The following is a 10,761-nucleotide window of genomic DNA, read 5'->3' on the forward strand; positions in this document are numbered from 1 at the left end:
GAAGTTTTGTGGAATTTATTGAGGAAAATTTGCCAAATTATGGAAAAAAATTGAGTTCTTTCAACAATTTGAGATTAAATATTACTGCCGTCATATGACAGAATTTTATTAGATTTTTTTTGTCTTTGGAGGGGGTGAAATATCTACAACTGAATTAGTTGGTCATTTAAAAAATGTTTCATGTTTTTTTTCTATCATATTTACTTTCTCAAGGGGCTGAATTTGGACCCCGAGCCTCGAGTTTGACACATGTGGTCTAGTTTTACACCTTCAAACAGTAACTGATAAATTAAATATTTTCTCTACATTTGAAACAAGTTAGTCTCAATTTCTAGATCCCAGTGAATTTACCTTAAGATTTATTGATAAAATAACCCTGGCAATATGTCTAATCCTGAAGTCATTATCTACCTTAATAACACTTAACCACAAGGGGATATGGTGCCAGTATTAAATCAAGGACACCCATATTTCTTTCCCAGTAACCTCACAAGTCGTTGCCAAGCCAGCAAACGCATTGCTTTAGTGATTTCTATGCCTGACTGTGACTGATGCACCTCCATAAGGAATAAAGGGCATCCCATTCCCATATCACACTGTGGAGGAGCAGTAACTCTGCTCCAACTCAAGCGCACCTCCTTTCAAAGGAAGATCATGTCAAATCTAATTCTCTCATCATGACAAAACACAGAGCAGTGAAACTTTGTCTACACCCCTGAATATGCTCCAGTAACAATCATTGTTACTCAGTATTGGTCACATATCAATTCAAATCAGCCAATGGTCACACAGAAAGATGGAAATGTAATCCTCAAAGGCTGCAGCTAGGGCTGGGCGATACGGACAAAAACTACTATCGGTATTTTTTCTCAAAATGGCAATATATGATAAAAAAACTAAATATTTTTTAATTAAAATACAGTCTCACGAGACAGAAAATTCTGGGTTAAATTCAGTGATTAAAAATGCCACACAGGCACATTTATTAACAAAGCTGTACATATGCTTTTTTAATGCATTTTTTCTATATTATTCTCATTATTCTGCCACTTCTCCATCAAATTTCAATGCCTTTTCTGTACATTTTCTCCACTTTTGGCACTTATAAACCCTTTCCACCACTTTTACCACCTAATGTTGCATATATCGACATGTTATTGTCACTTTTAACCTCTTTTCACCAAATTTCATGCTCATTTTTGCCAATTTAACCACATTTGTCATGCCCTTTATTTGCCAGTTTAAACTAATTGTTCCAACTTCTTAAATTACATTAGCCCAACCTCCTAAAACAAGTATTTTAATATAAAATAAGGTATAAAAATATATATTTATATATCTATAAAGGCAATATTGTAATTTTCTATGTCACCAAAACAGAAAACTAGAAATATCATGAATATCGATATATTGCCCAGCCCTAGCTGCAGCCCTGCATGTTTTAGCCGTCCCTCTGCCCTGACACACCTGACTGTGTGGAAAAGCTCATTATCAGACATTCTCCAGTGCAGTGTTTCTCAAATGGGGGTACGTGAGAGAGAGCGAGAAAGGGGAAAATTAACAAATAGTGTCAGCTTTGGTCCCACACCAGGTGTGAGATGACCAGAAATGATAAAAACTATAGAAATAAATCTATTCTGGAGCCACTAAATCAGTGTTTTAAAATAGATTTTTAATTTTCAATTATATATATATATATATATTTATTTTATTTTATTTTTTTTTTTTTTTTAAATCAAAGCAACACCCAATCTTAAACAACTGCATTTCTATACTTTCCCTTTGTGAAATATAAATCTAGTTCAACTAAAATACAGTAAAAAAAATAAACAAATCTGAGCTCAAACATGATCAAAAACAAATTCCTAGAAAAAAAAATGTTTTTGAGGTCACCAGAAATTCTTGATGTGAAATAGGAGTCATGATCCAAAAAAGGTTGGAAACCACAGCTCTAAATACTGTTTCTTTCCACTTATTTACTAAATAAGATTATTTAAAATGTGTGTTATCACTTGTTCATTCCATTCAGAAGTAAGAGAAATGGGGTACTTGAGTAAAACTGGTTTGAGAAGCACTGCTCCAGAGTAACATGATAGCAACAATGCAGATAGTGTGACATCTAATACATGCAGGACAGCATCCCTCTAGGATTGGAATTGCACATTCCTGCCATAAATCATGACATCCACTTATGTTGCGTAAACCCGTACGTGCATAAAGAGAACATGCAAACTATCCTAATGTCAACATTCCATTAGCATATGCCTTAAAATAAATGAAATACTTTCCAATTCAATAACAACCACAACATTAAATATGAATCAACTTATTGGTCTTTTAGTTGAGAACTTGAGACTATATTTTTCAGTAATTTGCCTAACATTAGAAACTATCACACCACATTATCTTCTCATAAACCGTGTGTCTATCTCAAGGCCTACCAGAGTAATTTGACTCATCATTGTAGGATCCAATCTACACAATGATTTTCCAAAGAAAAAAATTCAACACAATGCATTGGTCGCTGTGTAAAACACTAAACAATTAAGTTCCTAATATTTGTTAGTCAATGCTTTGCACCTTTGTTGATTTGCAGACAGGTTTTTAAAATAACATAATCAACTGTTGACAAATTGCTGGGATAATTTATATAATCTTTCTATTTTTGCCAATTTTATAATACCTATAAACTAATAATTAAAAGTAGTTGTTTACCAGACCACCAATTCATACTAGTAAATATATTATGTATATTAGATATACAGATAGAAAGTAAAATTAATTATAAAATGTCAGAAATTAACAATAAGTACAAACTACTTTAAAACTATATTTACTTGATGTTCATTATTTTGTAAAACACAAAACAATTCAGTTTGTTGTATTTGTTAGTAATTGCTTTGCACCTTTGTTGATTCGGAGACTGCTTTTAAAAAAAAACTTTTGACAAATTACTGGGATAATAATTTTGCCCATTTAATAATTGTTATAGACAACTAATCAAACATTTTTATTCTAGAACCACCAATTCATACTAGTAAAGGAATTATCATCATGTATTTATTTTTAGAAATGCCAATAGATAGTACAACTCAGTCCAAATTGTCAGAAATATACAATAAGTAAAAACTACATTAAAACAAAATGTACTTGATGTTTATTATGGTGTAACATTGGCACTTAAGAGGTTGGTGACTAAATTTGACTGATAACTTGCATTAACTAGTCCTATGTCTACTGTAAACAGTAGCATTAAATGACATGTATGTATTACATGATCATCGCTCTGCAAGGGAGCAACTACATCCGATACACCGGCCTAGTTAGCGATCGACCACAGCCTACTGGGTCCACCGAGCCCGAGCTGTCAAAGCCGGTGAAATGTCACAGATTCCTGCGGTGCCTCTGCTCCAGGAAAACGGCTCCATCAGAACAGAAAAAAACCCAACACTGAAGATTCGACTGTGGCTTATTTTTGCACCAACTTGTGCAGCGTGTGTTCATCACGGGGTTCGGAAGGTTTATCGATATCAGCGTGGTAGGTAGGTAGCTCGACAGCTAGGAACGGCCGAGGCTAGTTAGCCGATAGCAACGGCTGTGGAGCAACGACGGTGACGGGACGCTGGCGGGCACACCGTCACCGTAAAGCGAGCAGTGAAGCCACGCTGACCGCGGCTGGTTCAACGCTAAGCTGCCAACGGGCTAACGTGAGATATGGTGAAGGTGGTGAGCGAGGCTGCGGGGGCGGGGGACGATGAGACAAACACGGCGTGACGCTGCGGCTTACTTTCCGAGCTCCTCGTACAGCTGGTACTCGTCGGTGAAGCGGGTGGAGGTCGCCGTGGTAGCCATGGTCGCAGCGGAGATAGTGGAAGGGCAGGGCCGAGCCTCGGAGTACCGTCGGCGGGCTGACTGTAGTACAGGAGTCGGTGGAGGGAAGCCTTGCCTCCAACACTGGAGCACCTTCACTGACAGGCAGACCAGGCAGACCAGACTGAGAGAGAGAGAGAGAGAGGAGGACGGAAAGGGAGGGGCCGCGGACGGGGGGGGGAGTGACGATGATGATGAGTGTGTGGTGAAGGGCAGTAATGGAAATCTCGCGAGAGTTGGCTGGTGTAGCGTTACTCCACAGCCCGATGAAGTCACCAAACAGAAGTGGGCGTTAGCGTGTTTGTGACGAAGGGAAGGGTTTTTGCTTTAGACACGTTTGTTTGTTTTTATTTATTTATTTATTTATTTATTTATTTATTTATTTATTTATTTATTTCGAGCAATTTGATACAAACAGAAAAAGCTTGAGTAGTATATCATGTTTCCATTTATAGCGTACATGGCTAATGACATGATATCTACTAACATAAATATTGTAAATAGCATAAATGAATACACTGCTCGGACGGGAATGGAATGAAGTAGCACTTATTATTTCCCAAATCCATATTCCATTCACTATTCAAAATTCATGTTCCTGACAACTTCACATACATCAATTATTATTATATACATACACAAGGCTAATTTTTTGCGGCCCCCAAATTGAACACACAAAATAACACCATAAAACACCCAAAATTACTGAAAAATGCACAAAATGAAAACAAAAAGACACAAAATGACTCCAGAAATACTCAAGACCACTACAGACTCATACAAAAATAACAAATAAATATACAAAAGAAGTCCAAAAACAAACAAAACAGCAAATATATATGATGAGAATAAAATATTCAAAATGACTACAGAAAATTAGCACAAAAATGCACAAAATGACTCAAAACACACAGAAAATAACAACAGAAATGCACAAAATGAAAACCAAAAAGTAAAATTAGTATATGAGCAGATTTATCATTTTCAAGAAATCTAAATTGTATTTGTCTAACAGTTGTGGGATGAGTCCCGGGCTGATTTATCTTATTGAAACATTGAGATCATTTATTCAGAATTCCTTTCCACATTTAATGGAAAAAACGCAACTTAATACCTTAAAGGTAAATTATTAAGTATTCTTTGCAAGAAAATGTCTATTAAAACAGATTAATGTGTTCCTGGAAGATTAAAAAATGCTACTTTTTTATATAAATCAGTCAAATAGATATAAATAAGATGTGCATCATGTGTTTTATTTAATTCCGTAGACACAAGCATTGATGCTTAAATTCACAAGTGAAATAGGCTAATAAAGCTAATGATTAGCGGTGCTTTACACAGCACCAGCAGAGGTGAAGAAGACACTTTCTAAGAGAGATCCACTGACACTTGACCAAAGGGGCGGGACTAAACCTCTGTACGACCAATGAGATGCTTCCACATGCACTACCTTATGTTTATAATTGATGTTCGAGGCTTTCATTTCATATGTTATGTATTTTCAAAGTATACTGGAAGGTTTTCGATAAGCAGGAAAGAAGGTAACTTTGTTCCCCTGGAAGGGAAAGTCCTGACCCCCTGGTGACCCCAATTTAGTTTCCACCAACACATTGAGACCCAATGTTGAAAGATGCATAGATAGTTTTGCTGCTGTGGTGCAATATGACTGAAGAGCAGAGGTGTAAAGAGTACTGATATATCTTACTAAAGTAGAAGTCACTCAATAACTGTTGGGTATAGAAATGTATCTACAGTATTTACTTTACTTCTTTTAAAACATACTTAAGTACAAGTAAAGTTACTGATTTATAAAAATATACTCAAAAAAGTACAAATACCCATAAAATCAAATCAATTACAATTATATGAGCACCTGTAATCCCTTATTTTCACCTCTGCATATTAATAATGTAGGAAATGATATACAATGCTATATACCAGACATGACAATTGGGGCCCACATGCGGCCCCTGAATTAAACACCCAAAATGACACCAAAACACCCAAAATTACAGAAAAATGCACGAAATGATAACAAAAATACACTAAACTACAAGTACCCCTAAAAGCAACTCAATTACATTAACGCGAGTATTTGTAATCCATTACTTTCACCTCTGCTGAAGTGAAAGCAGCAGCTTTGAAAATTCTGTCTGCTCTCATATGGCAGCATTTCACTGCACTGCCTGGGATACACCCATAGCATTCGGTCACACCTCACTGCAGCAGATGCAAACCTACACACACACACACACACACAGAGAGGCACATAGATACAGACACACATACACACACACTCACTCCAAAGATCAATACTGATTAATGCAGATCTTGCTCTCGACACAGGAGGTCTTTTCCGAGCCACTGATCTCTGCATCTGGGGGCTTGTCCTGTCCTGTTCTGTTCTGTTCTGTTCTGTTCTGTTCTGTTCTGTTCTGTTCTGGGATGGAGACAGACTGGGAATAGTGTGACCAGTGGATCGGGTTTCCAGTGACAAGCATGATGCACCTATAGTGTTTTTCCACAATGTAAAGGGGGCTGCTGTTGGGTTTGGCGGCGCTTAAAGATGGTGTCACACAGATCCAGAGTGCCTCACTAAATGTTTAATGTGGCATGAGTGGGAGGCCAAGAGAGGACATGCGGGTGGGGCTGTAGGGAGCCATAGAGCAGTATATGTGTGTGTGTTTGCATGCTCAGCACTCCAGCTCAGAGGTGGGACAGCAAACAGCACATGGACACTGTGAGGAAGAAAGGAAGGAATAGAAAAAGAAAAGAAAAGCGATTGAAAAATGCCTTCTCTGCGTGGTTGTCAGCGTGGGAACAACATCACTGCAAAAACACAGAAATGTCTAATAATATGAGGCCGTATCTGTAAAAGCAGCGTGCAGTCTGTGATGTAGCATGTGTGCATGTTTCATTTGTGTGTGTGTGTGTGTGTGTGTGAAGAAGAAGACAAATGAGCACTGCAACGTAGGCTACTGGCCCTCTGATGCCTTCTTCTTCTTCTTCTTTTTTCTTTCCTACGTGCTAACCCTGCTGCTTCTGCTCCTCTTCCTCCACCTCCTCCTCCTCCTCCTCCTCCTCCTCAGCCTCCACACAAGTTACATAATGATGAACTCCTCAGCCTTTGTTATCTCACACCAACCACACACACACAACGCCTTGCTGGCATCACAAGAGACAGAGGGAAAGCAAAAGAAAGAGTCAAGAACACAACATTTCTGCACTTGTTACGGTGTTGCAGGCCTCATGTTTCATACCATACAGGCTTTGTGTGTTTACAGGAGTTTATGTTGACTTTAGCGTCGATGCATCGGCTCCACCCTGTAGGAAAAAGCATTCGTAACGTCTTCCATTTTACAACTACACACGTGGATACATTTTATGGGGCATCGATTGTAATTTGTAAAGCTGCACATGCTAAAATAAACAGTAAGTTCTTGCAACATTTAGCAACAAATCATGTTTACAAAACATATGTGAATTTTTTTTTGTTTTACTTTTGACCGGATTTACGGTAAATTTTGCAAAATTTGGGATGTTTTATTTTTTTATCCAAATATGATGTCAATGTTAAATCTAAATCTTAAATATAAGATATAAATATTACATTTAAACATACTTTTTGAATCTAAATCTAAAATGTTATATCTAAATCTAAATGTTAAATCCAAATGTTACATCTAAATTGAATTGTTAAATCTAGATCGAAATGTTACATTTAAACATAAATTTTAAATCGAAATGTTATATCTAAATCTAAATGTTGTGTCTAAATCTAAATGTTAAGTATTAAATATAAATGTAAATCTAATGTTATATCTAAATCTAAATGTTATGTCTAAATCTAAATGTTAAGTATTAAATGTTAAATCTAGATGTAATGTCTATTTTTTTGCCTTTTTTCTTTTTTCCCTTTTTTTTTCTCCTTTTTTTCCCTTTTTTATTTTTTAGATGTAAAGTCTAAATCTAAATGTTATATCTAAATGCTAAATCTAAATCTAAATGTAAAATTTAAATCTAAATGTTAAATGCTAAATCTAAACGGTGAATTTCACTCGGCCGTGACATTTAGACTTAACATTTAGATTTAACATTTAACATTTAGATTTAAAATGTACATATATACATACAGTATATATATATTTGCCATAAAATGTAATATCGGTTTACATCGGTGTTGGTTTTTTCACCTATAATAAAAAGTTTTTTATGTGTTTTAGAAAGCACATTAAACACAAATATGGGGCTTTTTTTTCCATTATTGAAGTTTACTAACGGAGTTAATTTGTATAACATTTTATTTCAAGTTTTATACATGAAGGCTGACATTACGCTGTCATTATTATGACATGACACCTGTCATTAGCATGAATAAGGTGTCATGAAGACTGTCACTAAGTGTCATTTGTTACCCTATCTCTAACTAACCCTACCTAACCCCACTAGATCCCTCCACCCAAGGCAAAAAGTGCCAACATAGCTCCAAAGGTTAAGCCTTCATGGCCTTATTTATACTAATGACAGATAATGACAGCGCAATATGTTTCCAAAAATTTTGTAATGGAAAATATTGGCAAAAATCTTCTATAGACGGGTTTCCGATAACGTCACGAACCACCCACAATACCATAGTCCGCCATCTTGTGTGTCACCTTTCAATGTAAACATCCTGACACGATACATTTTTGTCCCCAAAAGCTTTCAAAATGATGACGAAACCGGATAAAAATAGCCAAAAGCAACAAACAATCTACAGAGATAGTTTGAATGCAATTTGGAAAGCAAGGTATTTACAAAAGTTGAGTGAAATTGACAACAAAGATCCGTACGAGATCAGGAAAGGAGATTGGGTGTCCGACGTAGATACGTTCCTGGCCATTTTGTATCCAGACATTGTAAACTATCTGGTGAACAGTGTAAGTGTTTACACATTGGATGAAATGAAAGCATACAAGTCTTTGGAGGCATTTAGCGACGAGTCTTTTTTGCTGGAATATTGTTTTTTTACCTGGTCAATATGAGGTTTCATAGTAAGATGACACATTACTGTACTTTTTGATTTATCCGACAGAAGCATTGATAACTTCGGCTGTGGTTGTTGGATTGTTAAATGGTTTATATGGCTCCAATCGCAAGAATCGTAGCTTTCCGATGATGTGCAGCCTGAATGACAACATAAACACACGAGTTGTGTATTCATATGAAAATATCATAACATCTCGGGCCGACAAAAGATGCATCTATAATATATACTCTTGTCTGTGATGAAATGATCTCTACAGACTTTATAGTGTCACTTTTCTGGGTCAGGTCGGAAAGCTTTCCTGTTGACGACGGCTAGCCATTTGTTTCTTCATTCCGTTGACAGACGTTCAGTTTGTTCTCCTTGACTAGTTAATATTTTAGGAATGCCATAAAACTGTCTTGTATTTTCCCCTAGCTTCGCTCTGTTTGAGCAACCCCACACAGCGCATGTATGCGGCATGACACGCGGTTAAAATCGGTGACTTGGTTTACCTGTAAAGTTTACAGTGACACACAAGATGGCGACGCACGCAGGGGGTCATGGGTGAGAAACGGAACCCCATCTATAGTCCGAATATGTGATTTTGCTTAATTGATTCTGAAATTTTTAACTTTTGTCCACTTTTTCCCCCCCATTTCTTCTACAACCTTTAAATGATGAAACATTAATCTTTAACTACAAAAACCAACAATTCTGTGGTTTTTTTCTCCATTTGCAGCACTATGTGTTTTCCCCGCCATTACCCAATAAGAAGAAGTTGACTCTGTAGGATTTAAACGCCTCCCTCCTCCAACACACCTGTCTCTTGTGATCGCGTCAGCAGAAAAAGCCTGAGACGGAACCAGTCGGCGCCTGTGACATCTAAATCATGCAGGACAGCTGCCCTCCAGGACTGGCTTTTTGACTGAACGAAGATGACGTGTCGGCCAATCGTGCAGCCTTTGGTGTCGGAGGCTTTTTGGTGTGAAAACCAATCCAAACTTTACCTTCCTGTCCTGTTGGTGGACGTAATGGTGCAAACTGAGGCTCAGTCGCTGTGACGCATTTCGTCCTGACTTTTCTTTGTTGTGACTAATGAGGGTGAACATGCCATCTGTTACATCATCACAACCGAGAGGGTGGAAGGAAAGAGGCCAGGAGCTGAGTCATGATGCTCCCATGCTCTTGATCTGCACTTTGGAGAAATAATTTGACCGAGGGGTGGAGGTGGGTGGGGGGGGGAGGTCATGTGATGAGTAATTTGTCCTTCTTCTTCTGTAGTGGACACAGTCGTGATCCTCCAGTCTAACAAACCAATGACCCCCAACTGTGTGAGTGTGCTCTGCTGCAGACACCAAAGGCCGTTGGTTAGTGATGAAATGCCAGCGTGCTCAGTCAGCTCAGGCAGGATGAATAAATGATGGTGACATCACAGCTCAAAGGAGGGAAAAGCCGAAGCGACAGGGACTCGACATCTGATGGCGTCTTCTCCATTTTTAGGTCCAAAGCTGGAAAATCATCCTACTTCATTTTTGGGAAGTCAAAAGTAAAAAGTATTAACATGAGATCAATCAAGCTGATTTGATCTTTATCATCCCAAATCAGAACATCAAGCAAGTGCACTTGTATTTACTGAGATACCTTCAGAGTAGCGAGAAATTCTGCCATGAAACGTAAAAAAAATAACATAAAAAAACCACTAAAAACAAAACCAGCAGTTGAATTTTGGACAATAATAAGGGACAGAATCCATCTTGAAGAATGAAAACCCTCCACCCCACTCTCACCAAAATAGGTCAAATATGTAACTTTTATTAACAAAAGTAAACATTGTGACTATTATTCTTCAAAATGATTTTTCGGCTAATATTTGCCACAAAAAC

The 10,761-nt window shown here is 37.4% G+C and overlaps 1 protein-coding gene across 17 annotated transcripts in view; it reads right to left on the minus strand.

Moving 5' to 3' along the window:
* The window catches only part of LOC114481354 (calcium/calmodulin-dependent protein kinase type II subunit gamma-like), a 55,296-nt gene extending 51,244 nt beyond the window's left edge, over nucleotides 1-4,052 (minus strand). For 6 of the 17 annotated variants that reach the window (XM_028476114.1, XM_028476109.1, XM_028476112.1 and 3 more), the window contains exon 1: nucleotides 3,788-4,052. In XM_028476114.1, the coding sequence (XP_028331915.1) occupies nucleotides 3,788-3,852 (65 nt within the window). In that variant the 5' untranslated portion in view covers nucleotides 3,853-4,052. The remainder of the gene's footprint in view (nucleotides 1-3,787) is intronic. The other 11 variants (XM_028476124.1, XM_028476117.1, XM_028476111.1 and 8 more) reach the window with 2 other exon arrangements.
* Between the last annotated feature and the right edge of the window lie 6,709 nt (nucleotides 4,053-10,761).

This window comes from Gouania willdenowi, chromosome 19 (genome assembly GCF_900634775.1).
Source record: "Gouania willdenowi chromosome 19, fGouWil2.1, whole genome shotgun sequence".
NCBI lineage: Eukaryota > Metazoa > Chordata > Actinopteri > Blenniiformes > Gobiesocidae > Gouania > Gouania willdenowi.